The sequence below is a fragment of the Struthio camelus genome, chromosome 22 (genome assembly GCF_040807025.1).
Source record: "Struthio camelus isolate bStrCam1 chromosome 22, bStrCam1.hap1, whole genome shotgun sequence".
NCBI classification, from domain to species: domain Eukaryota; kingdom Metazoa; phylum Chordata; class Aves; order Struthioniformes; family Struthionidae; genus Struthio; species Struthio camelus.
The window spans coordinates 2,694,058-2,721,496 of NC_090963.1; the positions used below are offsets into that span (position 1 = coordinate 2,694,058).

Consider the following 27,439-nt stretch of genomic DNA (forward strand, 5'->3'; position numbering starts at 1 on the left):
ACTGATTTTGAGATCAACAGTGACAACAGCTCTTACCAGCCTGCAAGCAGCATCCCAGCCTCGTGCAAGTATACTTAAACTGAGCATGTGGGCACCAAGATCCAGTCCTGCAACACAATCTAATTCCAGAGCCAGACAGACCACAAGCCTTCTATTACACGGGCGTTCAGTCAAGCTCTAATTTATTCAAATAATTATCAGTGGAAGAGAAGTAGGTTTGTTTACAGAGCCATCTGTTACCCAGTAATACAGCATGAGCACCGTCACGGAAATATCTGGATTCAATAAAGACTTTCTGAATAGGGTTACATGAAAATTGCATCTGAAGTCTACGTAATTTAGGAAAATAATCTCCTTCTCACAGATTGTGTTTACTGCTTTGTACTCATTTTTTGCAAATCATTTTACAAAGTTCTAAACTAGAATGCTATGTTGTACTAATCCCGTAAAGGGCATAACTCCTTCCAACCTGCAAAAGCTTGCAATTCTGTGAGAGTCTATAGGGTACTTCCACTCAGAAACCTCCTTTCACTCAAAGGAAAGAAATATGCAAAAGTAGATCCTTTCACTAAACAGTTGATTGTCTGTTTCTTCTCTCAGCACTCTGCATGCATTTGCAAAAATGTATTTTTTGGCATACTTTTAACCTCTATTATTTCTTAAAAGCATGAAAAGATAGAAAATGTTATTAGAGGAAGAAAAAAAAAACCACTTTGAAAGCCCAGCACATTTACACTTTAAATTATCCTTGTTAAAAGGAGGATTTTGAGGCAATGGAATATGGATGTCACCATTACAAAGGGGAGAATTTCATAGCAGTAGCCACTACAGTACTGCAGACTTTCACTTAATTAGCAGACCTGGTATTATTTTTTCCACTAAAGCATAAGATTTTCCAGTAGCTGTTCAGACAGTTGGATTGTTCATCATTTCCGATTCTGTATCCCAAAAAACTTTAAAAGGTAATGACTTTACCAAGAGACTTAGATTCCTGCAAAACTAAAAAACCAAGGAGCAAGCTGTCACTTTTAGCAACTGAGATGAGCAGGTAACTGAACTTACCAAGAAAATAACAGATAGAACTAAGTCTAATGACCTAAAAACGGTAAAGTGGTATTAAACACTTAAAGGGATAAAGCCCCCAAGTTGCTCAGCAGAAATCCTAATAGAGTAACGTTTAAGCTGGGGAGGCAAAAAGGCTTTGCTTCGGCCACTACTGTGTTGGCCTGCGTGAACAGGGCAAGCACAAGCACTCAGTCAGGAGCTGGCTGGGCTGAAACGTGCTCCATCCTGCACTCCTGTCCTGTCCCTGGCACAGGCAGGCAGGGGGGACTGGTCACAGTGCAGCCACCCTGCCTCTGAGGCGCTTCTAACTCACACCTTTGCTCCCAGAACAGCTATAAGTTCAGGAGAGACCAGGGGGTCTAAAACCACGCTTCCACCTCATGTCTTTTGAGCTGCATCCTCTGTGTTGCTTTCCCAGAGGAGCAGGAACCTGGTCAGAGGGAACAAGTAACCCTTAAAGCAGCGGTCCCTGCTGTGGAACCCCAGGCTTTGCAAAAAGAAGAATGGAAAGAATGTAATACTTAATGCTGAGTTTCCTCATCTTCCCCTGGCTATTCCTTGTGACTATTTGCAGTTTCTACGTGGAATATCCAGGCTTAATTAGATCACAAGAATGTGAGGATCAGGATTATTTTTCACTTTTTGTGCAGCACCAGTCCTAAAGGGGTCTTGGTCTCAACAGAAACTATACATCAACTCTAAACCCAGAGGCAGGGCAAACACAGCAGAAGACAAGCCAGGCTCAGTAAACGATGTAAAGTGAGCCTTTAAGCCCAGAAAGCTCGACTCCATAGCCCCCCAGACCTGCTCAGGTCCCCTACTCTGACAGCTGCTCATGTCCTTTGCGATTCTCCTGTTGAACCTTTGTCCTTTCAGTGGAAGGGGAAGGTCCTGCGGGACTTATTACACCAATTCCTGCCATGTTCTAACTCTGCAGCTACAGAAGCTCCAAACTGCCCAGGATTTAACAAATCCCTAGAGCTTCCCCTTGTTATTTTATAATCAGGTCTGGCTATATCCAAGAGCACTCAGAGACAGAGCAACTGTTGTTCTAACTAGCTCACCCCTTCCCTTTACCTTCATAATTTTTCCTTTAAACACTGACTACTCAGCAGTTTTCTGCTACTCCCCTGTGTTTTGCTCTGAGTTTCAGTTCAGCCCCATCCCAGACTCAACAGGGCAGACACTGAGGTCTAGTCCCGCACCAGTATTTTTTTTTCCAAAAAGCAGGATTTTCAAAGGAAAAAAACATATTAGCCTCATCTAAGATTTACTATACAGAGCACAGATTATTAGGATTGTGATGGAGTTAGATTTAATCCTATTTATATTAATACAGCTTTGTGTTCCAAAAAAAGGCCAGGTTCACCTGTACTCTGCAGTTGGGAAAGTAACTCCCTTACCTGAAGGAACTCAGAGCCCAGATTGCTTCAACTCCCAGGCACCTCATTGCAAGGTTCTTATATCTGAGTCACTCTGGAAGCCCTAAAAGACTCGTAGGGATTGGAGACGGTTTTAAAGTAAGGTAACTTGGGCCACCTGCAAGGGTGTAAAGGGTCTGACAGCTTGCAGGTACTTCTGCTAGCACATGACAGGCTAGCACTTCAGTGCTCTTCAGTGGCAAGAGCACCTGTGAGGACAGGATTCCACTTACTAGATCACTTATTCAGCACAGATCCTCCAGAAACGCCTTAGGCCCACTGCTCACGAGATGATAGCCACAGAGGTCAGGAACACATATCTTGGTGCTTTGCACGGAGAACCAATAATAGACTCAGAGCCCACCCTTCTAGGGTCAACACCTTTTCTCAGGGGCTGTGAGCCCTTACCGATAACTAGAATCCAAGTGTCATCATCAAATATTTTCCATAGGTGGAAGAAAAGCAACAGCTCTATTGCAAATCTCCTGCCAGCCCTAGGTGTCCTTGCCATTCTCATTTAGCCAGTGTAGTTCACCACCTGCTGCTTGGGGCTCATGTTTCTCCCCTCTCTACCACCAGTCAGCTCCATCTGCATGACAGTAAACACAGGCAGATCATGATTCCTCGATATGCTAGCCTGTCCTTTGTTCCACCCTTTTTCTCAGCGCTGTCCATATGATACTGTAACAGGCTAATTTTCATCTCCTTCTCCGAGATTAGGGGATTGCACATTTTGAAGTTGGCCACCAACTTCATTCTTACACAAATTCATTCTTTAGCAGGCAGATTCTTCCAGAGGGCCTGACCTCCTTGTTCTTGTGATACGGGAGACTCCCGTGACATTCTGTGCTTCTGGGAAGAGGTGCCTTTTCTGCATTCATTTGATGAATCTGAAGCTTTCCTGACTGTTGGATTTAGGGACTCAGCTTAGAAGAATAATGATTCTCATAATCTTTACTCTGCTTTTTCTTTACGCTCTCTGGACACTGCCCACAGACCAAGTCTGACAGGGTCAATAGGAATAGCCCTCATGCTACGAGGCTGGTCCGAGCGTGAAAGGCATTTAGTGTCCTGTGTATTCAGAGCACTGAACCAAATGTCTGCAACAACAAAGCTCAAAGGGTGGTCTAATTACATCAGGATGTAATGTTTAAGGCATGATTTCTAAGCTCTCTGACATCTTAATTAGATGATCTCTGTAATCTGCTATCCAGTGCTCCTCCAGTGGTCTTACGTTTTTGTTTGATGAGGCCTTTGCAGAAGCAGAAAATAAAAACTCACAAGCAAAGAGAATGATGTTTCTCTCTGCTCCCAAAACCAGCAGGTTTTTTTTTTTTTTCCTGGAAATCACTACTCAAATATGATTCAGGCTTTTTAACACAGGGAGATAGCCTCTGATATATCCAACAGTGAAACACTGCCACTTAGGAGCAGAGTGATGCCAGAATGACCATATATATACAGAGAGGGCTCCTCTTTCATATAACTCTTACTTTAAAGCAGAATATGTAATTTTTTTGGAAAATAACTTTTGGCCTGATGTATATTTTCCATCTCTCCTATAAAAAGCCCACCTCAAGCACAGAAGACGTCTCAGTACAGTAACACTATTTGGAAAAGGAGGCACCTATGTGGTCTCAGGCACACCAAGAGACAGAAATATTGTTTGAGCTGAAAAAGAGAAAACTTGTGACACAAAACAAGGAGACCTCCTCAACCCTTATCCCCAGTCCGAGTGCAAACATGGACATTTCCAGCCTCCTGACATGTCTGGATAAGGATTTTTCACTGATTCGCTGAGATCCGGAGAGAACAATCACCCTGAAATCTTCATGAAAGCCAGCAAATATTTTCTATGTAACTTCTAAGTTCCGTTTCAAAGACTCAAGCAGTACAAACCTTTTGGAGGAGCAGCACAAGGAAACCCTTATCCCAAACTATGTTTTAGGCTCACTCAGTTTCTTCATCTTAATATAAACCCTTTCTTTATTTCAGTGAATTTATCTCAAACACTAGCCAACTGTTTTTTTCAGTCAGATTCAAGGAAGTAAAGACTACAGTCTTCAGTTCTCTGACCTCTTAGAGCGCACAACGTTTTTGAAATCACTGATGGAATGCTCTTCACTGGCTGTTCAGGATGGTCCAAAGATCTTTAGAAAGCAAGTGCCTGCAACTACAGAAACCATTGGCTAGATCTTTAAAATTTCTTTAGAGATATTCCTGCCACCCCTGTGTGGTCAGAGCAAATATAAGGAGTTGTAAATCCAGTTCTCTGCACTCCTCAACACGGATCTCACACTGGAACTGATTCTGCCCTTCATTTAGAAGGTCAGAATCAGGAGAACACTGTCTTCGTGTCCGGAGGGAGACGAGCAGGGATTTTTGCTCAAAGCCTGGCAGTAGAGCACGGCTGAGATGACAGCTGCCTTTGGCATCTTGGCTAAACTACCACTTGTCACTGGGAGGGGAATAAATGATGGGTTTGTGGTGCCTGTTTGGTCTATTGCAGGAGCAGCTCACTGGCAGACTTTCAGATGCCAGCTCAAGTGCTGGGAGGTCTGTGAAGGATGAAGTTTAGAGCTGAAGGTGCATTCCACATGTTGCCCAAATGAAAAAACAGCAAGAATTTCCAGAGCACTCAACTATCTTTTGGGACACATGATTATTGATTTCAACGTTTACCACATCTTTCACTGTCCTTTACCCATAACGAGCAAGAGCCGGAGTGTTAAAGAGCAAGGCCAAATTCCACCACAAGTAAGAACATTCAAACTCCCTAAATTTCCTCTGCCATTTTAATTTTTATTCCATGCTGCACAGCCACGTTCTGAACAGCTGTCATGCTCCATTCCACAGACATTTGCCTTTCAGTAGAGGATGAAGTAATTCTTACATGTGCCTACAAACGCTGCTATTTTATTCAGTTAGGGTTGCATTTTAGAATACATGTTGAAGGAGTTTAACAGATGCAAATATAAGATCTTTTTAAACAGCTCATGAAGCCAGCATGACCACTCACATCTGACAGACAGCTACGCTCGGTAGTTTGCTGCAGCCTAATAATAACTAACCTTGAGTCTCCTCCCAGGAAACTAAACCTAGGTGAGCAGATGGCAGGAAATGCGTGTCTCTAACAGCCTTTTATCTCCATATAACCAAAGAGTTATTTTATTTGTGCAGAACAAAAGGCTGATGATTCCCCTTTTCCTTTTCATGTACCTTTTTCCTTCTGCGGATATTTTGCCAATACCTATCCTCACAGCCACAAAGAGACCTCACCTGTGCCACCCATCTTACAGATGAGTGGTAACTGAGTGTGCTTTCTTCCAACAGTAACTTTGCCTGCCACTTTCGTAACACCACAAGCAAGCGTTCTCTCTGGGATTAATCTGTTTTCCACCCATACTTCTTCTAACTCCCATCTCCTGTTTGTAAAGGTCCTAGGATTTCTCACTATACCTTTCACACCCACAGTGGCAATCCTATGCACTCCTTTTATGTTCGCAGTTCTGAAGGTATCTGTTCCCTTAAGCCATGTTGCTGTGTTAGGGACCATTTCTGGCACTTTTGCAGCATGTTTTAGTACCTCAGTTCCCCAGTCTGAGGGAGGAAAGGATTTGGAGTCTCTTTAAACAGACAGTGTTTCCATCTAAGCAGACATGCAAAAAGCTGAACCATAGTTCTCTTACTGTAAACTGCCAGTACTTTGGAGCATTTGATTCTCTCTGAATGTCAAATGGTTCCACTACACCCAAATAAAGTTTAAGGTCTGTCAAAATAAGCTGCACTGAGACATCACCTGACGCTTCAGGAAAGAAAAGGAGCATTGTTCCTTTATTTCGGAGCATGCAGTCACTAGCCCTGCATGGACAGGGGAAAGCAGCTTTGTGAAGAGACTAGGCACACAGTACGACTGAATAGTGCCTTCTGCAGTCAAGGACCTTTAATGGAAAAAGAAGGGGAAGGGACACCCCGTGAGGTTACCTGCTAAGGATGCAGGGCACTAAAGACGCATGTAGGACACAGACAGACTCTGTTGCTCGCTCTGCTCACTCACTGTGAGTTTGGCAGCCCACTTTGCCTCTGTGCGCCTCAGTTTCTAGCTGCAAAGCAGATGTACTAATTTTTGTACAATTTTGTAAAATGCTTTGAGATCTACAGCGATAATAAAGCTTTGCCCGTCACTGTGCAAACGCACAGGTAATACACCATGTCAAAGGACAGCATGGCTACTGCTGTACAACCAAAGCATAAGCCTACCTTAGTCACACAGTGGACCTCAGGCAGGGATCGAATCCTAACTGCTGAACCCCTCATCTTGTGTAACAGTAAACTCATCCTTCCCTTGTTGACAGTCCCTGCTGCTGGCTAGGCACAAGGGCTTTGGACAAACTCATAAGAATTCCTACCAGAGCAAGCAGCTATCAGCTAAAGAACATCTCCACGTTGATCCAGGTATGGGAAGCCCCAGCTGTGTTTTCTGATGTCTGCACTTGAGGCATAGCAGAACTACAAAGCAGCAGCTGCCTGGCATCTTCCAGACCAGACAGACAATCTGTAAGAATAAGCAGTTCTTCAGCTCTGAGCCTTTCTTTCTTTGGCCAAGCCTTAAACAAGTGAGCCTGATCATCCTGTTGCTTTAACAGCGTATGGCCAGAAGTAAAATGCTAGAAGAAACATATCAAAGTAAAGCCGATACGAAATGAGACTCAGCCCTACTACGTGGAAAACAGCAGCATCTCTACAGAGCTTCAAGTAGCAGTAGCAAAACCCAGGCTCTGAGGAGTCACTGCATGAGAGGGACTCAGTGCTGCAGGGAACAAGCAGGGATGGGCTGGCCCTAATGGGCTGAACTGGACAAAGGAGACAGGAGTCAAATCAGCTCTCTTCACAGTGAATCCTATTAGCTATAAATAGCACTAATTGCAAGGGGAGGGTGAGTGCAGGTTTCTGCTACTAAGATCCCAGTAGCAGAGACAGTTTTATCACAAATCACACGTTAGACCATGGGGGACAGAACGGCTGCAAGTACAAGACAGTAGCAATGCCAGAAATATAATGCCAGAAAATTACTTCAACCAGAAAAGCAAACCAAACCGAAACCCAGGCCATTTCTCACAGCAAGTATTCTGATCTCTCAGACAGGACCGCTATCTAATCACCTCGAGTGAACTGGCAGATACAGCAAACCTCTAATAGTAAAATAAGCAGAGAGACTGTACGCGTGGGAAATAGAGGAAATTCCTGTTTTAGCCACCGCTCAGCTGTGAACCCACCACTCAGGGGAAATTATTACATGCTACGCTCAGCAAGGAGGCAGGCAGTGAGCAGCCCACGAGGGTGAGAATACAGAGCCCTACTTGCCCCACATGGCTTCCTGCGCATGTCCTGCTGGGGAACGAGCAGTCCCCACCTAGCAAAATGCGTATGCATTTCCCTGCATAGACAAAGCCTTATGTGGCAATGCTGCACTGCGCTTGGCTGCTGTTGGAGACCCTAATTTCAAAACAACCTCTGCTTGGGCTCTTGAAAATTCACCACCATTTCAATCTCCAGGGAGCAGCCAATCCCAATCCCAGGCTTGCTGTTCAACATAGTCTCGGAGGGAGCAAGTTGCCATTCAAATGACTCACTGTGCACAAGCAGCTACATACTACATCTGCCGGAGGAAATGATCTTCCTACTTCAAAAAGAGAAGGCGGAGAGGGGGATAATTGTCAAAGTACAGCCACATTAATGGCTTGGAGCTCTCAGGGCCATTTCTGACACGTTTTCTGTGAGTACCATCTGTCTTAAACAAGTGACAGAAGCCTAAGCACATGTCTTAAATAAACTGCATTTCCTCAAAGAAAGAGTGGCCTGAGGCCACACGGACAGAGTCATCAAGAGGAGACCCTGCACTCTGGTTTTCCATATGTTATAAACTGCCATTTACAGCAGCCACACATTCCCATGGCACTATCCAGCTGTGGGACTGAATTATTTAGCTGTCTCAGAGCAGCATAAGACTCTCTAAACAGCAGGGAAGCACCTTCAAGGCAGGATATTCCATTAATGAAAGAGGGACAGGAGCTGCGTGATGCCCACAGGGGAGTTCACTCCCATTTCAACATTAAACAAAAGTTACCCTGCTCTAGACGTCTGCAGATGACACCCTCCGCAACCATTTTTGGCCCAGGGACTCTGAAAGGGAAGGGAAATGCACAGCCCTGAACTTGCAATTTACAGGTCCCCCTTTAGCAATCTGTGATTATGTTAATCATGGAGAAAGCACCAATCTGACAGGTTATCTGTGAAGCAGAACAGGCATTAGCTGCATAAGGGACAATGACGCTGCATTCTCCATCCTTGCTCAAGAGATAACGAGGCTGCCTGGATGGCCTTCAGCCAGCAGGACGCAGAGAGGGAGGATGCAAAGAAACAAAAGAAACTTCTCTGTAGCCTCTCAGCTGGGTAGAGTAACTTTCCAGGCATGGATTATAGACAGACCAAAGGTGCAAGACAGACACATAACCAACATCCCTAAAGCAAGAGAACTAGACCTAGCCTCCAGGTCCCAAGCATGTCCAGGGTTGCACCTGAGCTTAGCACCTATACCCCTATAAGCTTGCTAGCTACTTATTTATTTGTGTGAACTAAACTTCTATGCATAGATTTGGAAAGTATGTCCTTATATTGCAAGGTACCTAGTCACAAAAACAGCCACCTGGCCACAAAAGATGCTCTACCAAAAGCACAACAGACATTGAGTTAGCAAGGCAATTCTTGCAATTTGCTACTTGTGTAAAATTGTGTCCGACTCTCTCGAATTTGTTTTCACACTCAAACGTTATGCTTAGTAGCCACCCCCAGCCTTCTAACACCAGAATCCTGTGTTGGGATCGGACACCTCGGGACACTATATCACATCTGGGGACTTACGTAAGCAAATAACCACATAACGTAAAAAGCTGGATAGAGGGGGGAGTATGACTGCTGGATCAAAACAGAACACAAGGAGTTGCAGGGTTTCTAGTTCATTCCCAGCTCTGTCAGTGATGTGATGTGGGTCCTTTGGCAAGTCACTTAACCTCTTTGTGCCTTAGGTTTTACACCTGCAAAATTGATTTTAATTTGCCTTTAGTTATAAAGCGCGTGATGTGGCCCAGTGCAGAGATCCCAAGTAAGAGACATAAGGGTGAATCTCAGGTTTTACCGTGGCAGCTGGGCAGCCTCTGGGTAAAACCAGACAGACGGGGTGGGACTAGCATTGAATGTAAAATTGCTCTTTGTTCCCACTATTAATATAACGGTTACTGTTAGCTTACGCCAGAGAAGAAATTAATGCCCTCGAAAACAGGAATTGTAAATCTCTACAACTTGAACTAAAGCGATACCTTTGCTAGCTAAAAACGAGACTGAGGTTCTCTGAAGAGAAGGGGATGGAATATTTACACAGTTGAGCAGAGCGTTAAAGGGAGACCTGTGGCTGGCATGACGCTGTGAGGTTCAAGTTTCATACCTCTTTTGTTTTGCCTTTGATGACTGGTGCTGCTACGTTCGGAAGGGATGTGCGTTTGCTGTAAAGAATGGAGCACGGGGGCTCCACAGTCAGATGGTGTCAGGGCCTTGCACAGACGAGGAACCACTAAACACAACCAAAACAGGATATGCGCTCCAGGAAAGAGTAAAACACACCAAAAGACCATCCCCTCCACCAGGTGAGAAAGGAAACAGCAGCCACTATTTGCTTCCAGCGCAAGCCCCCACAATTTTCCTTCCTTCTCAGCTTACAGGCACGAAATGGTGCTCCAGCGTGGTTTGCGTGATGAACTCCAGGCAGGCAGTGGCTGCCCTGGCATTTTGTACCAAGTCCACAAAGAGAGAGTCCAAATCAACTAACTTCTTGTGCACCCTAAAGAGGGAAGCAAACAACAACCTGCTCTCTCCTTGCAGTCTCAGCATTCCCATCTCTGGAAAATTTCTTGGCAGTTCTCATTCCTCGTTTTATGATTTACCTGGCTCCCTGACAGCAGAATAAGCAAATAAAGAACACTTGAAAAACGTTATTTTCCTGACCAAGCTGAATTTCACTCCCCAGAAGTCCAACCTACTGAACAGGATGGAATAACAACCCAGACAGGCTGCTCTGTGTCAGCCTTTCCCAAGAACCGTGTGTGTCCACACAGCAGATTTGTATACAGACTTTCCAACAGCTCTCAGGCACAGAGATCTCCTAGACTCAAGACTTGAGGCGTCAGCGCTACAAAATAATCCATTCCCCATAACCTTACAGCAGCTTATAGTATTTCTGATACAAGAATAAAAAGGTCTGCAAAGAGTATAAAAAATCTGAGCTAAAAACATCAGCTGTAAAACAGTCACAAACTCCTCAAAAGAACTGCTGTTTTGCAGACCCCTGGCTGAGCTGCCCGGTATGCTCTTCTGTTACTAAGCATCTCTCCCTCTCAGCAATCATGCTCATTTCCTCCTTTTCTGTTTCTCAGAACGCTAGGAGACATACCAGTTCCTGAGAGAAGCTGCACAAAAGAAGGCTGCCTAGCCCTGGAAAGGTCTGCATGAGGCTTGGGACATGCATTTACCTCCGTGAAGCCCTCCTGCAGGATATCCAGTAAATTCCCCCTGGCCAAACAGGCGAGCATTCTCCACGAGCCCACCGAAGGGCGAGGGTCTCAGCGGACGCAAGGCAGCTCCTCTGGCTCAGGGCACGACCTCTTCCTCCCAAAGACAAAGAGTTGGAGCTGGAGCTCATCAGGAACCGTATTCATAGTCCCATATGCGCAGCCCGTTGCTGCACGCAGGATAGTTGAGCCAAAGTCAGGGCTTGCACTGGGCATGCTCGTGAGGGAGCTGCTGGGGGAGTAGCAAGCTAGATGTCACACGGTTCCTATAGAAACGCTTCAGCTTACAAGATGCAGGCCCAGGACTGAGTTGGGGAAACATCTGAAACCTATTTCCAGCGATCGTTCTCACGCGGAACCTGCTGCGTGCAAGAGATTTTCAAACCCACCAAACACAGCGAGCTCTGTGCGGCGCGGGGGCAGGGAGAGAGCAGGAAGGAGAACGGCAAATAGCAGATGTCTTGCTTCATTAGAAAAGTTAGAGGGAAGACTAGAACAGCCTCCAGCTTTAACTCTCAGCCAAGGGTCAGCAGCCCTGAAGAAAGAGCAGCGTTTTCAGCAACCTCTGGAGAGGCAGGAAACTGCAACCAGGCTACAGCATAGCTAGTAACATTTACACAGTATCAGGCTTTACTCTAGCTGCCATGTAAATAAGTTGAGGAATTAAAAAAAAAAATAAAAGAAAACTTTCCAAATAGAATTAAATACGATTGCCAGCAAGGTTTCTAAAGCAATAATAATTGCCTTCATTCCAGAAAATAGCTACCAAATATCTCCAGACAATCCCTCAAACTTCACCTCATCTTAGAGGAAATGCCCAGGGGAAAAAAAAAAAACCATGAAAAACCTCCAAGAATGGCCAAAGCCACCTTCTGCCAGAGGCTCTGGCTGCTAATCCACACAGCAACAGTACAAGTACTGTCCAGTGACATTCAGGCTGTGCCTTCAGATTTCATAATATTTGGTTTTGATCAAGCATTTCTAAGTGAGAAGACACATTTGAAAACAAACATGTTTTTCAGCCTAAGTATTGGAAGGATCTGGAGGAAAAAGCAATGGCAGAATTTTATCATGCTAATATTCTCTCCACCACATCTGGAGAGATGCTGCTAAAATTCAGAAAGACAAGCAAAAGGTCATTCATACTATTACCAACCCAATCCATTCCAAAAGGAGCCAGCCACCTCCCCCCCCAAAAATACGAGTTTTAAATTACTTATTCATGTTTGTCTTCCTTATGTACTTTTAATAATTCAGTGTGGACTAGGATTTTTATGTTATCATTGATTGTAGCATCACAGCTGTTAAGCAAAATAATAAATATTGTGAGGCTTTGCATAAAATTCCTGAGAGATGGCACTGCTGATGGTTCGCACCATGATCCAGCCTGCCTTTGAGACTCAAAATGGCTAATTAGATGGCAATAAATAGTTATCCACAATTTGTACAATGCAATCAAGTAGACTGTGCTTTTGCAATTTCAAGCAAATTTCATATATAATCTGAATAAATGGCTTCCCCATCAGATAGAAAGTGATCTCATTGGAGCCTTTTCTATGGACTTTACAATGGTATCTTGACTAATGTTCTCAAAGAAAGGTCATATTTACTATCTGTTTTTCAGTGCTACATAGTAAATATACATTCATAGTAGATCTGTAATATTAACAGGTGAGAATGCTAAGGTCAACCCTTCCCTATACTGCTTGAATTTATGGAATAAAGAAAAATAAACTCAGGATGTACTGAAGTAAAATCAAATTCACTCTGTACGGAGAGGTGGCAGATGGCAGTTAGATGTCCTCTATTTTTAGAATTTATTTTATGAATTTGATGGCAGATTAAATATTATATGCTTATAATCCTCACGGGCTCCAGATATTGGTACTTCTCCTTTGAAGAGGAGAGAAACCATAGGCAGGCAGTCCCTAGCCACAGATTTTACACTGGAGACAGGACACAAATTCACAGGATTTAAAAAATAAATAAAAATAAGAATAAAGAGATAATCTGTTCAAACAGCACAGAAACACGAAGCACACGCAGGATTTAATTTGTAAAGGGTATTGTTTAAATCACGATAAGCTGATACACTGAGAAAAACAGTTCATTTATCACGATCCTCAGCGGCATTCAGTAGGTGTCCTGTTGCATTAGCAATGGGCAACAACGAAGCACTTACTATTAGTGCTCGCACTCCATCATGTAAGGAGTGCAAAGCATTTGGGCAACAGCAGGATACAGGGACTGCCATTAAGTCGCTGCTTGCTGTGCAACCTATATTTGACCATAGAAGCTTTATGTGAGGTTTTGACAGGTATCTCTAGGTTGTCAGGGATGCAGATTGGCTGTGTTCAGAAGTCAGACACTGCTATTTGATCACCTAAACTCAAAACAATTCCAAGCTCCCAGTACAAGCTCTCTGTGGCACCAGCCCCAATCAGAGCCTCAGTGAAAAGGCAATCAATTGGTGCCAATTTCCTGGTACGAATGAGAGGACCTAAAGCCAGATATGTCACCCATAATACAGTAGTTCGATCCCTGAGAAATGCAGAAAGACTCGCTCAGCTGAACACAGTAGTGGAGCTGTGAAGAAGCTGCTTTGGATTGGAGAGACTATTCAGATTAGAAGCCCTCCACCGCCTGCCTTTTTGGATCACCAAGAAAAGCTGGGAGTGAAACACGAAATTCAGGTGCTTCCTCTCAGTCCTGCATCCTTATTGTGGACCTTCTACCTACTAGAACACCAACACAGCAAAGGGCAAGGTGTTCTCATTAGTGCCAGGTTCAGGTGCAGGCCTGCTCACAGTGTTATTTTCCATCAGAGATTTTGTCATCAAAGATTTGCTTCTACATGGGGCTTCTTATCTCTGAAACAGAATTGCCTCATTTTGACAATATGAATGTCAGAGACTAGAAACTAGGCCATTTCTGCTGGCTCGACTGAGAGGCAAAGCATGCTGGGCCCTTCTTTTGTTTGTAACAGTAACACAAACGCAGCTGGGAGAGTGCTGAAATACCTTTTTTAAATTATAATCCATCTCTCTCCTCTGTGTTTCACTCTCATTTTTGTAGCAGGAACCATGTTTTTCTTTCAGTTTTATAGCATCATACAAGAGGCCTTTGAACACTAACTTTGCAAGAAGCAAACAAAAGGGCTTCTCAATAAAAACTAATGCTTCACAATTCTCCCTTTCAAGATTGACTGTTAAAATTCCCTGAAGGTAAATCCAAAAGGAAGGGGACTGGGCAGTGATGTCTAAAGGGCCTTGGCGTCTACTGTTCTGCGTGTGAGTGATCTTCAAAACAAACGCATAGGATGTCAGTTTGGTTGGTGGCATTGCCCTCTCCTGGCCAATTTCAGCATAACCCTTGTACTTTCCTACTGTCAAAGCATGGGCAAGGTATGTTGCTGTTACTTCTCCATTTCACGTTTTCATAGTGTGACTGTCGTGGTGTCACAGCAGCACCACCCAGCACAAACACCTAAGCCTTCCTTAAAGCCTCCCATCCAAGGACTCTAAAACACTTTATCAACATTCACTAACTGTTCCTCTCCACAGCTCTTAGGAAAGAGAGGGGGATCCATGGCTACACTTTGGATCTCACTGATAAGAATTTGGGTGGGGAAATAAGGCCAAATGAGTTGGATTCTGAACCAAAGTATGCGAGGCCACAACTGCAGGAATAGCAGAAAGAGCTCCCTAATGCAACCAATGCCTTCATGTCACTGAGCCTCTTCCCCCTGCCAGCATCCAAAAGAAAGGACAGGCCCAGTAAGGACTCCAGAAAACTTACAGAAGATGCAGCAGGCTGTGACGTGCGACAGTGAACTACATCCACCAGAGTTCCCATGGTGGTTGCCACGACTTAAGTCAATGCTAAGGGGAATGAATGTACCAGTGCTCTGTCTTCCTTGAAACCTGAGGAGGAGAAGCAAATGTATTAAACACAAAGGGAAGAAACTTCTTAGGGAGAAGAAGCCGGGGCGGGGGGGGGAACTTACTAAGGCAACTCCTTAATTTAACCAGAACAAAGGAGGAAAGTTGCCATCTTCTTTCATTGCCTTCAGAAAATATATTTAAGGGCTACAGTCCTAGGACTTCGGGAAAGTTACACATTTCTGTGCCCTATTTCACATGTGAACTATGTACAGCAGACAGAATTCCCTTGAAACATATGTAACATAAGGGTTCCTGGTCACATTGGCTCATACTGCACAAAGGATCTAATTATTTCTTTACGTGTGTAAAGGGGGAATCCAAATTCAGCAAAAGCTAAAGAAGCTAGGCAGTAGGAAGTTTGTTTGCAGGAGCCAACTTCTACTGTTCCCTACTGTCAAATAACCAGGCTATTACTCAATTCAGTATTAAAGGACCCAAGATCCATAAATAATATTAGGAAACAATTCCACATACTGACTTATCTGTATTTAAGAATTTTTAATAATCTACATTTTCATTTGCATAGTCTTCTTTTAGAAGTCTGAAGTAAAGTCTGGTGAAAGGAAAAGCGGGGGAGTTCGGAAGAGCTAATAGAATGCAAAATAGTAGGAGTACTTTAGATAGACTCATCAGAGTAGGAAAAAAAAGGATAGCTAGAATCATTGTTTTTAAAGAACACTTAGAGGTGAGCAAGAACGTAACCCTGCGGTGGCTGGTTACTATTCTCTTTGGTGTGCCATACCAGCCCAGTACTGCTGGGCTCAGAGCCCAGGGAAGGGGGCCGGGATCCGGCAATGGGGTGGTTCAGGGCACAGGGAAGGGGAAAGGGGCCAGGATCCCCCACAACAGGGCAGCCCGGGGTGCAGGGAAGGGGGCCTGGATCCCCCACAGCAGGGCAGCCCGGGGGGGCAGGGAAGGGGGCCGGGATCCCCCACAGCAGGGCAGCCCGGGGGGGCAGGGAAAGGGGCCGGGATCCCCCACAGCAGGGCAGCCCAGGGTGCAGGGAAGGGGGCCAGGATCCCCCACAGAGGGGAAGGGGGCCGGGATCCCCCACAGCAGGGCAGCCCGGGGGGGCAGGGAAGGGGGCCGGGATCCCCCACAGCAGGGCAGCCCGAGGTGCAGGGAAGGGGGCCAGGATCCCCCACAGAGGGGAAGGGGGCTGGGATCCCCCACAGCAGGGAAGGGGGCCGGGATCCCCCACAGCAGGGCAGCCCGGGGGGGCAGGGAAGGGGGCCTGGATCCCCCACAGCAGGGCAGCCCGAGGTGCAGGGAAGGGGGCCAGGATCCCCCACAGAGGGGAAGGGGGCTGGGATCCCCCACAGCAGGGAAGGGGGCCGGGATCCCCCACAGCAGGGCAGCCCGGGGGGGCAGGGAAGGGGGCCGGGATCCCCCACAGCAGGGCAGCCCGGGGGGGCAGGGAAGGGGGCCGGGATCCCCCACAGCAGGGCAGCCCGGGGGGGCAGGGAAGGGGGCCGGGATCCCCCACAGCAGGGCAGCCCGGGGGGGCAGGGAAGGGGGCCGGGATCCCCCACAGCAGGGCAGCCCGGGGGGGCAGGGAAGGGGGCCGGGATCCCCCACAGCAGGGCAGCCCGGGGGGGCAGGGAAGGGGGCCGGGATCCCCCACAGCAGGGCAGCCCGGGGGGGCAGGGAAGGGGGCCGGGATCCCCCACAGCAGGGCAGCCCAGGGTGCAGGGAAGGGGGCCAGGATCCCCCACAGAGGGGAAGGGGGCCTGGATCCCCCACAGCAGGGCAGCCCGGGGGGGCAGGGAAGGGGGCCGGGATCCCCCACAGCAGGGCAGCCCGGGGGGGCAGGGAAGGGGGCCGGGATCCCCCACAGCAGGGCAGCCCGGGGGGGCAGGGAAGGGGGCCGGGATCCCCCACAGCAGGGCAGCCCGGGGGGGCAGGGAAGGGGGCCGGGATCCCCCACAGCAGGGCAGCCCGGGGGGGCAGGGAAGGGGGCCGGGATCCCCCACAGCAGGGCAGCCCGGGGGGGCAGGGAAGGGGGCCGGGATCCCCCACAGCAGGGCAGCCCAGGGTGCAGGGAAGGGGGCCAGGATCCCCCACAGAGGGGAAGGGGGCCGGGATCCCCCACAGCAGGGCAGCCCGGGGGGGCAGGGAAGGGGGCCGGGATCCCCCACAGCAGGGCAGCCCGGGGGGGCAGGGAAGGGGGCCGGGACCCCGGAGCAGGGGAGAGGGGCCGGGACCCCGGAGCGGGGCGGCCCAGGCCGGGCCCTACCTGGGCGGGCGCGGGCGCGGGCGGGAGGCCGCAGGCCCGGCGCGTTGCCGTTGCCATGGCGACGGGGGCGGCCCGGCCCGGCCGCGCAGGCCGCGCCCCGCCGGGCCGGCAGCCACCAACCTCTCGGCTGTGAAAAACACTTTAATTCCCGGCAGCGGCAGCGCCGGCGGGACCCCGCGGAGTCCGGTGGCGGCGGCGGAGGTCCCGTCGCCCCGCTTCCTTGTCCCCCATCGCTCAGACCCAAGGCGGCAGCCGCGCATGGCTCCCGCTTGCATCCCGCCCCCACATCAACAGTGTAACTCCCGCGGGGTGTTTCCAAGCACGGCTGATTCCCCGGGAAAAACGGGTATCGGCTCCACGTTTTTCCCCCGCAGCAGGCCGGGAGAAATGTCCCGCATGCGCACTGAAAAGAAAAGAAAAACCCGAAATAAAAGCGTAAGGGAGGGCCGAGCCGCGGGCCCGGCTGTGCAGGCGCTCGGCCCGACGAGTGCGGGACGCGGGCCTGAACCGCTCGGATGACCGCGCTAAAAAGTGCACATTTATTAGTTAAAACTGACATTAAATCTTTGACGTTCGAGGAACGTTTGATAGGTTAACGCCCGTTTAACCCCCTCAGCGTAGCGATCCCGGGGGGAGGCAGGAGGTACGCTCCCTCCATCCATTAATATTCAGTGCAAAAACGAGTCCTTTAGGGCAATCGTCATTCCAAAGCGGGTGGCGTTCACATTTTATCCCTTCAAGGCCCTGTTAAACAGGGCCAAATCGCTGTCCCGTCCCCGCGTGCTTGGGGCAACGGCCCGGCCCCGGCTGGCGGGAGCAGCTCCTGACAAGACAGTTTGTGCTGCAGCTGGCGCTGGCTGCGAGCGCGGCCGAGCCGGGGGCTCCATCAGCAGCCCGGAGAGCCGAGCCCCGTCCCTGCTTAATGCTCGCTGCAAAGCCGCCTCGAGCGTGCGGATGTGCAGATTTACGCCGCTCGGGGCCTGTGCAGCCCGCTGTCCCCAGCGCCGGCTCTCCTTCTCGGGGAGAAGGGCTTCAGCGCCGCCGAGGAGCCTTCGCAGGAATGCCGCTGCGGCAACGAATGGGCTGTTGCGCTTCAGCTGTGGTTACACACGACCTGCTGGATTCGGTACCTTCCAGGCCACCTCCCGTCGGCTACGCTGTAATCCATGGTTAATAACATACCTAAAAAACCCAGTGGCATAAACCTGTTTCTTCCTACGCTGAGGAAAGCTGGACTAGACCCGGAACCGGTGCCCCTTTCCAGTTCAGAGGAAGGAGGCCCGCCTCGAGCCGGGCCTGGGTCTGCGTGCCCGGCTCCACCTCGGACAGCCGGGCCAGCAGGACTGAGCGCGCAGAGGGGAGCGCCGTGCCTCTCCGACACCCGCTCGCAACATTAAAGGCTGTGCCCCTTCGGCCCTGCGCGGCCCAAAGGACAGGCCGTCCCGCTGGGCATGCAGCGCGGGCAGGGATTTGGAGGAGCAGGAAGAGGAATCCTTGGCACTCGGGAGAACTAGCCCTACCAGTAACATAATACTGTGTCTATTATAAATAAAGGACCTTATCCTGCAAACCTTACCCTAGCCTTAACGGTAGCCCCATGGAGGTCTGCTGGATAGCATGGGCGGAAAGAGCTGTTCGGGTAGAAGAACGGTGAGCTTGGTCCTCAGAGCGCTTCCACGCTAGCAAACGCTGCCTGCGCCGCCTTTACTGTTCCTAGTGAGCAGGAACTGCCTCCTGCTTTTTACATGCAGCTCAGCCATAATATGCAAAATGATGTACGTTTATAAAATGTAGCAGGATGCCCATTTTTAAACATTGGCAATAAACAGGTCGTTCTGCATTTAGCTATCGAGACCATCAATTAGGAGCAGAATGTGCCGAGCATTGATTTAGCGTCTGAAGATACGGCTGGGGAGCCCTGTTCAGCTGCCAATGTTAAAATATTCAGTCTCGTGGCAGAAGCCTTTTGGAAGGTTGCTAGACTGCATTACTAATGCTATTTTAAATCCATAAGTAGATTCCCAGATGTGTATCTGGGAGGGTTAGCAGGAAAAAATACATGGCATGAGCTCTGTGTTGCAGGGCTTTATAACTAAAGCTGCTAATACAAAAGAGGAAGAAAAAAGTGGAGAAAAACTCCAAAGCCCTCGCTGAGTTGGCCAGGATTCATTCCCAGTGGCACAGGCATGCAAACAGCTACTGTACTCTAAGGACTGGATAACTACCCCTAAATGCTGACAATGGCTTTTAAATGGCTGCCTTAAAGGCAAATTGTGAATTTTCCTTGTTTCATTCCCAATTAGAGAATTGCTGCTCACTACCACACATGCTAGGGTAAGGATGCCTCTCTGTACAGCCCTCCAGCAAAAGCAGTTGCTCTGTACCCTGCAGCCGGTGCTGCGTTTCCGACCTTTGTCTGAGTGCTGTGCGTGGCCACAACGCACTGTTCTTGGAGCAAAGCGGGTGCAGCTAGCGCTTGAGGCCTGCAGTGTGCAGCGGCTGGTGTTGGAGGAAGACATTGTGGCAGAAACTGTTAGAGGTTGCATGCCATTTCCTCGCGGTATCATCCACACCTCATTTTCTATAGCACGTTGCCGATTTCTGTTAGCATTGACAATAAAATCCAGTGGCAGCATCTCTCTAATCCCAGGATCTAATCCTGTTTGCTGTGTTCCTAAGTCTTCCTGCCGAGCAGCACTCAGGGAAACCTCAGCTACAGCAGAAACCTTCTCCCTGCAGCTCTGGGCTGCACCTTTAGCCTTCATCAACTGCGGAGCAGTTCTGCTTTCTCACGGGCCCCAGAGCAGATGGGCTGCTAGCTTCAGAAGTGACCCAGGTTTTCCAAAGAGGAGAGGTGTCTTTTGCCAGCAGAACCAGACAGGAGACTACTTCTCATGTGAAGATAATTATTTCTGTGTCCTCCAAAGCCAAATGCAGGTGGAAGACACAGCCCCTCTGCACCTTCTCAGGGAGACGTGATCTGTCCGTGAGCCCAGCTTGGGTCTACAGTATCTCTAAACCTGTGAAATTCTTTCGCTGCTGAAGGAGAAGGGGGCCATCAAGCTTCTTACACCAGGGTCCCGTTCTTGCTATCGTATTTCAGCCTGGGCCTGGGGAAGTTGAGGGTGGCGTACTCTGTGGCATTCTGCATTTGCAAGTTCTTCACCTCCTCTGCAGAGCGCTCCCGGGCCTTGGTGAACACCTGGATGTCCGCGTAATGAATGCTTTCGTCCTGCTTCACACTCTTGGGCTTATTCACGGTGGCATAGACAGGAAGCTCTGGGACATCTTCGTACATCGGAGCCTTTAGGGAGAAAGAGCTCTGGACAGTCAGCTCCCGCGGCTGCTGCTGCTGCAGCTGGCTTCCCCCGCTCCCGGGGCAGATGCCCTGCACACCCCCCCCAGCAGCATCCAGCTCCCGGCGGCTCAGGCTAACTGTGTTAGCAGCGTCCTACTGCTCCAGCCGGGCGGAAAGGATGAGAGCCCACGCCACTGTGCAGCAATGCACGTTGTTCCCACAACCGTCCCAGCCTACACTGGATGACACGACTGGGCTCTAAATAAGCTGCCTCGTGTCCTCCCAAGGCATCTAGCCTAGGAAGTGATGGTCAGCCCTGTCCTTGCAGTGACCAGTTTGCAAAAAACCCCTAGGAAGCTGTTTACCTTCCTGCCATGCTGGTGCTGTTGGCTGTCATGTCTCACTCTGGCTCCTGAAAAAGAAAGACCAGAGGATCAGGTTAACACAACTGTTTATTGTTCCGTCTTTGAACGCAGAAATGCAGCGTCTGGCACATGGGCTCTCCCCCCTGGAAACATATCAAATTTCTGGCCCATCTGACATCCTCACCCTAATCCTGACTTTGAGGCTTGCCTCTGAGAAGAAAGCCTGGGCTTGTTTCTTTGGTAAAAAAAAATAAGGTTTCCCGAGATGACAACATGCTGTGGACCGCAATGTTCTTGGCAGAACCCAGGAGGATGTACACAGCACAGACAGCTTCCTTGTCAGGCCCTTGGAGAAGTCAGATCCAGTTTTAACTTTGTTATTTCCTTTGCTGTCTGGCAAACATGTTTTGCCAAGCTTGGTCCAAAGGCCACAGGACACAAGTGGGCCACTTAGCGAACGCACTTGGTGGCCAGGGGGCTGATGTCAGAGGAGTGTTTGCGGCTCTCGCTGGAGCGTGATGCAGTTTCTGCCTTGCTCACATGCTTTTTGGTGAGAGACTTAGGCATTTTAAGGAAAATGCTGAAGTCCTTTCCCTCCCCCTCGCCAGTCTCATGGCACATCACACCCTTTCTTTTAAGTTTTAAAGAAACCTTGCCTCTTGCCTCAGTCAAACTTCTCTCCAGGAAAGTAAGGTACAAAAGAGTTTGGGAGGGGAACTCGGCCTCCGGGATGCAGCTCGCACTCAGCACTGACTAATGCCAGCTAACCAGGCGTAAGCTGTTCCCCCTGCGCTTGTTCCCTAAAGCAGTTTTACGTATCCTTACCTTGCTTTTCCTTCTTTCTTTTAAAAGGTGAAGGGCAGTTCCTGAAATCAGAGAGAGATGTTAGCCCTGAGCAGCCCCAGCCCCAGCTCTGCCGTCGCGTAACACACGCACCGAAACGCACAGCACCAGGGTGTCCCCTCTGTGGGCAGCTGCCCAGCGGGGACGGGACCGCAACAACGCTGCGGCAGGGGACCAGCTAGTCCAGCTGCTCTGCACGAGCAGCTCTGCAGGCTCCTGTCCTGCTTGCTAACTGGGGCGCCCCGTGAACCGGAGCCGCTTCCGCAGGACGAGGGTCCAAAGGAAAGATCTGGGGATGTCTCTCCTGCTTCTGTGGCACTTCTGCTGTACCCCACAGACACCCCCAAGTCTCCTTGCCTTTCAGCCCTGTCTGGCTGTCCAATATGCACATACATCAGAGTGAATGAGAGCAGATTTCACTGCAGTTCTGCGGCCACGTTTCCACAGCTGGACAATCAAAGGCGCAGGGTGCAGAGCCTGCTCTGGGTTGGCACAAAACATTTCTCTTAGGGCCACATGCTCTGATAGTCCCATACCCTTGGCCCCCTTGACCAAGGAGCAGCTGTGCACAGACCTTGTGCTAAGTTAATTTTTCAGATTGTTTCTCCTCCTCTCAATTTTCCACTTCAGCACAACCAAGCCAAACACAACCAAGCCAAACAAGCCAGGCTCTTCATATAAGCCAAGCCAGTTCTACCCTCGGCCGGACCTGTGCAACCAGAGAGAGACAGGCCACATACAGCTGTGTCCCAGCCGTGCTGCGAACAGGAGCCAAATTCATTCCTACTGTACAAACACCGGTGGGAGCGGAGCCCCCACGGGCTGGCGCTGGCAAGGGGAGCAGAGGGAGGCCGAGCAGAGACGTGTCACATTCTGGGCCAGACACATGAAGCAAATGTTATCGTTCCAGCGTGCTCGGAGGGCCGGAGGGGAGCAGGTGCCAGCCCTTGTTCGGCTCCTCCTGTGCACACACGGACGTCCGGCGCTGGCCGCCGGCCAACACCGCGGGCCTCGGAGGGTCCCACCCTGGGCTGTGTCTCTGCCGCGGCGCAGGCAGTGCCCGAGCGGGGGCAGCTAGAGCTTTTTAACGGGACAGGAGAATCACCAGATGGTACCCAAGGGGCGTGATACGTCCCACGGCGTCTGCCTTCGCCAGACAGCCCCGCCGCGGCCGGGAACGACGCAGCGCCTGCGGCAGAGCTCAGCCTCTGCCAGCTTTTAGAAGCGGTTTCGGCAGGGGGAAGGGTGAGCGGGGCAGAGCATGTGCGATAATGGCTTTGGTGCTTCCAGAGCAAAACAACAAAAAAAAAAAAAAGCGTGAATGAGAGCAAAGAACTTGGAGACCTTCAAAGTGGCCAGTAATGATTAACCAGCCAGCCTTGCTAGAGCTGGGCAGCGCAGCTTTGGGGAAGGCAGGGTGGCCGCGCTGGCTGCAGCGGGGCCGAACCAGGGGCTGGCCCAGCTCTAGCCCGTCGCCCAAGGGCTGCGCGAGCAAAGGGTCAAGCCCTGCTCCTGGTGCCTCTGCCGCCCGCCGCTCGGCAGGGGCTCCGCCGGCCACCGAGACCCCAGCGCTCATCGGAGAGCAGCCGGGGGCTGCCCCCGGGAGGGGGCCCGGCTCAGGGCAGCAAGGCTCTGCCTGGAGGCGCTTCCCTCCCGCCTCCGCCGGCTCCGCGAGGCTCCCGAGCGCCTTGCTTCTTTGCGGCGTTCAGGCAGGTTGTGCAGCGCAATTGAAATAGCTCCACTTTAAATATGATCAGCGGGGTCCCTGGCCTCTCTCCTGGGATGGAGGTTCCAATATCAGCTTTCCAGGCTGCTTTTGCTTGTTTTGAGTGCCTGCCTCTGTAGAGCGCGAGTTAGCTGCCAGTCTGTAGGCTGGAGCTATTCTGAGGCTGTCTGCAGGCTAGTCACAGCCAGGCAGGAGACGGCATCTCCCAGCCTGATCTGCGGTAATTAGAGCGGATGTGGCAAGGGAAACAAGAACAGGGCAAACCTCTCCCTCCTTTTGCTCGAAACCAGGTCAAATATGTTGCACCAACTCACAGCCTGCTAGATGCACTTTGTATTCCCTGCTCCTGTATCACTTCTACCCCTTTGCCGACATCAACGCCTTCTGGATTTCAGCCCTATGCCAGTCTGCTTTCCAGTAGGTCCGAAATCTCACCATGCATCGCTATCCACGCACACTGCATAATCCAGCCCGGAGCGCTCCCCGGAAGGGAGAAAACCTGTCTGCTGCAGGGCGGCACGCACGGATGTACCCACACCTGGGGGCACAGTCCCCCGTCGGTAGCTTCCCTCTGTGAGTAAATTTGCTTTCCTTTGCTTCCTTCAGAAGCCTCCTCAGTCTCTCACCATCTGCTGCATGTCCCTCCGGGCCCACACGTCGGCGGTGATGATGACGAGGCTCTTCCATCCGGGAGGAGGTGGGTGACTGCCTCCCCTCAGCCCTGTTGCAAGTCTCAGCTTTATTTAGAAAGCCCAGCTCTTTGCTGACATCGCTGGGGTGCTGCAGAGACAGCAAGTATCCAGAAATAAAGCAGTATTGATGCCTGGAAACACCTCAGCTAAAACTAAGTACCATTTTTTCCCCTCTGTCACCAAGGCAAAGCTATGAATCGTCCAAACCTCTGCTGCGGGGCTTCAATGCACCACAGTCTGCTGTTAGTCATGGTCCTTTGTAGGTGCTCACAAGCCCATGTTACCAACAACACGTTCCTGTTGGCTTCCTCCCTCCTCGTCAGGAGCCCTTGCAAGGCGGCTGTGCAGCACGTGGGCGCCTGGGAGCCTCAGGCCCTTCATTCACCCATGTGCTTTCCCCTGTGAGATGGGAAATGATGCTCCTGGGGAGAGAGCTCTGCTTTCCCCTCCCTGCACAGCCTTTAAGGTAGACGTTAGCACTGGAGCCCCGCACAGCTGCTCAGGGCAAAAGGGAGCTGCGTCTTCGGCCAGAGCTTCGCCCTCGGCGGGAGGAATCCGCTGCAGGGCAGCGGCTGCAGGGTTGCAACGCCCGCAGCAGAAGTACCACTCTGGCTTCTCACTTTCCATGCCACCTCTGGGAGAAAAAATCAAGCAGGTAACAGGAGCCCCCGTCCTGTAGCCTGGGGAGAGCAGCATTTGACGCTGCCGCAGGGGAGCAGGCAGGAGAGGGCTTGCTGCAGCGCTGCTGCCCGAAGGGAGCAGAAAGCTGAGCTCCTGCTGGCCCTGCCCGGGCCAGTCACCTTCAAATTCGGGTTCGTGCTTCCTTCCGTGGGCAGAGGTGTTTGTGCGCGGCCTGGCACCACCCGGGCCCGGCGCTGCCCCTGCAATGCGTGCTGTAACGGTGTTGCTTGTGCTCAGGAGTCCCCGGCTTTGCGGGGCTGGCACACGCAGCTCCCTCCAAGACAACCAGCCTGCGCCCCAGGGCTCCCCGTCCCTGAGTTCCTGCCCTCCAACTAGGGGCTTGGGCCCAGAGCACCCGGCCGTCCCGACCCCCGCTCCTCTGTTCCAGCCACTAGGTGATGCTGCACTTCTCTTAACTGTTGAAAAGCAATGATGGTTTTTTAAATACTTCAGCAAATGCAGCGCTGGAGAGCGTGTCCTCTGGGCTTCACCTGATATTCGTGGCTCTTCCCCCTTGTACCACTCTCAGAGCAGCAAATATTTCCACTTGGCATCGAATGCTGCTCCGCTGTGCCCTTTCTCTGCAAGCCGGAGGTGCAGGGCACCGTGTGAGCCTGGAGGGATTAAACTGGCATCCTCCCTCTTAGGGGAAAAAAACCCAACAGCATCTGAAAAACGTGGCCAGGGTTTCCCGAGCGCAGATAAAGCCCAGGCAGACACAGGCAGGGAGAGGGGCTGGGGCCGCTGCGAGCGGGACCAGGAAGCTCACCCAAAGCCCTTGGTGCCAGCCCTGCCCCAGGGGTGCCAAGGGGACACCTCCGGGCGCGCACCTGCCTGGAGAGCGCTGGGGCGCACGCAGGGGCTCCAGCTAACTCCTTCCTGGAGCCGCGCTATTCTCAGCTACCGGCACGGCTGCGGCAACGCGAGGCTGCCGGTCCCGGAGGTGCCGCGGCTCGTCTGGGCTGCGAGATGGCAGCGGCGAAGCCCCCTTTCCCGTCCCCGCTTCGGAGCCCCTCCGCCTGCCCCGGCACCTGCAGGCAGCCGCCCGCCCGGCCGCCGGGGCTCGCTTGCGCCGGGTGCCCCTGCGAGCGGGCGAGGTGCCGGGCTGGGAGCCGGGCGGCAGCAACTCCGCGCCGGCAAGCAAAGCTTGCAAAGTCCACCCAAACTTTTGCTCGGGCTGCCCCGAGCCTCGCCGGCCGCCCTCGTCCCCGGCGGGCGCCGTACTCACCACGCTCGCCCGCAGCTGCAGAGATTGCCCATGTCGCTCCCTCCTCCATGAAGCAGCAGTGTTTTCTGGACAGGGAGAGCTTGTATTTCCTGGTTCCCTGCTCGGCCCCTGGCTATTCTAAGGGAGTGTCTGGCAGTGTCAGATTTCTCTCCATCACTGCAGCGAGCTTCGCTAGGCCCGAGCGTGCCATCTACCGGAGGGCTGGCCGGACCCCGGGCTCTGCGCTCCCCTCCTGCTGCCCGGCCAGGACAGGGCAAGGTAGCACCATGCCTCCGGGGCTCAGCCCTGGGGCTAAAACGCTGCCTTGCCCTCCGCAGCGGCTGTCCCTCCACTATGCCCCTCTCCGGCCGGCACCATGCCGCGGATGCCGGCAGAGAGGTGAAAGTGGATGGAGGAGAGATTTTGAATGTCCCGGAACGAGAGGAGACACTGCAGGGGAGGCCGGGAGGGGAAGGGAGCTGTCAGCCCCGTTCGTGCTCCAATTGTTGCTGCATCTCCTCTCCGGTGGGATGCCAGAGGAACGTGCAGCCTGGGCTGGCGGCGCCTGGGCGCGGGAGCGAGCGGGCCGGGGAGGGAGGCCGTGCCCTGGCCAAGCGCGGCAGCAGGGTGCCCCGCGGGTCCGCTCTCCGCTGCGGCCGGCCAGACGGAAGGGGGCACGTAACCTAAGGCACGTTCCTGCGCGTCCGGGCTTTTCAAAGTCCAGGTCTTTTATCTAGACCAGGAAGTACAGGTTTGCCCTTTTGAGGATCCCACGAGGGACGTAGCACCGTTAAGAGTGCTACAATACTGCCCTTAGGCTCAGCCCTCAGCCTGCCAGATAGGGACATTAGTCGGTCTTTCGCCTGCCTTTTGTAGCTCCTGCTGAGAGCCCTTCAGACCGGAGGAGCTGTCGGCTCCTGCGCGGCGCAGCAAGGCCCTGACCTCCAGCAGCTGTAAGAGAGCTGACACCCAACGCTAAAAGATAGCGCGTGAGCGCAGCAGAAACTGCGCGCTCCAGAGCTTAGGTTCAGCAGTCAGCCCCAGCTCTGCACAGCCCTGACGGGACGTGCGGGCAAGCCGGTAAGTTTTAATTCACCCTGCTGGCTAGCCGGTTTGAGCTGTATCGCACGCGGAGCCCTGGCAGGTCCCCCTGCTCCTCCAGCTCTGCCAGTCCCAGGCTGCAGCTCCCCGGTCGACTAAGGGGCCGGGTCTGCTCTCAGCTGGGCTCGCGGTATCGCCTACCGTCCGCCCCAGCGCAGAGCGAGGCCTGTGGCTCTCCTTGGCAGGATGGCGGGGCGCAGATGCCCTCCGAGTCCTGGAGCAGCGGCCCCTCGAGCTGC

At 51.4% G+C, this 27,439-nt stretch overlaps 2 protein-coding genes across 9 annotated transcripts in view; both read right to left on the bottom strand.

Annotated features, from left to right (window-relative positions):
- DIXDC1 (DIX domain containing 1) overlaps nucleotides 1-17,361 on the bottom strand; it is a 45,806-nt gene extending 28,445 nt beyond the window's left edge. For 2 of the 7 annotated variants that reach the window (XM_009670218.2, XM_068917033.1), the window contains exon 1: nucleotides 11,069-11,413. In XM_009670218.2, the coding sequence (XP_009668513.1) occupies nucleotides 11,069-11,128 (60 nt within the window). In that variant the 5' untranslated portion in view covers nucleotides 11,129-11,413. Of the gene's footprint in view, nucleotides 1-11,068; nucleotides 11,504-14,905; nucleotides 15,031-17,287 lie in introns of those variants that run through there. The other 5 variants (XM_068917031.1, XM_068917032.1, XM_009670216.2 and 2 more) reach the window with 5 other exon arrangements.
- Nucleotides 17,362-17,704: 343 nt separating this feature from the next.
- Nucleotides 17,705-26,801, bottom strand: C22H11orf52 (chromosome 22 C11orf52 homolog). Of its 2 annotated transcripts, none has more exons than XM_068916933.1 (4): nucleotides 24,058-26,011; nucleotides 21,776-21,816; nucleotides 20,951-20,997; nucleotides 17,705-20,591 (listed from the first exon to the last, which is right to left on the bottom strand). In XM_068916933.1, the coding sequence occupies exons 1-4, from the start codon at nucleotides 24,204-24,206 to the stop codon at nucleotides 20,355-20,357; spliced, it is 474 nt and encodes a 157-aa protein (XP_068773034.1). In that variant the 5' UTR covers nucleotides 24,207-26,011; the 3' UTR covers nucleotides 17,705-20,354. The 2 variants fall into 2 exon arrangements, with proteins under 2 accessions (XP_068773034.1, XP_009668515.2); XM_009670220.2 differs by lacking the exon at nucleotides 24,058-26,011 and adding an exon at nucleotides 26,121-26,801 and having other exon boundaries at nucleotides 17,706-20,591.
- Between the last annotated feature and the right edge of the window lie 638 nt (nucleotides 26,802-27,439).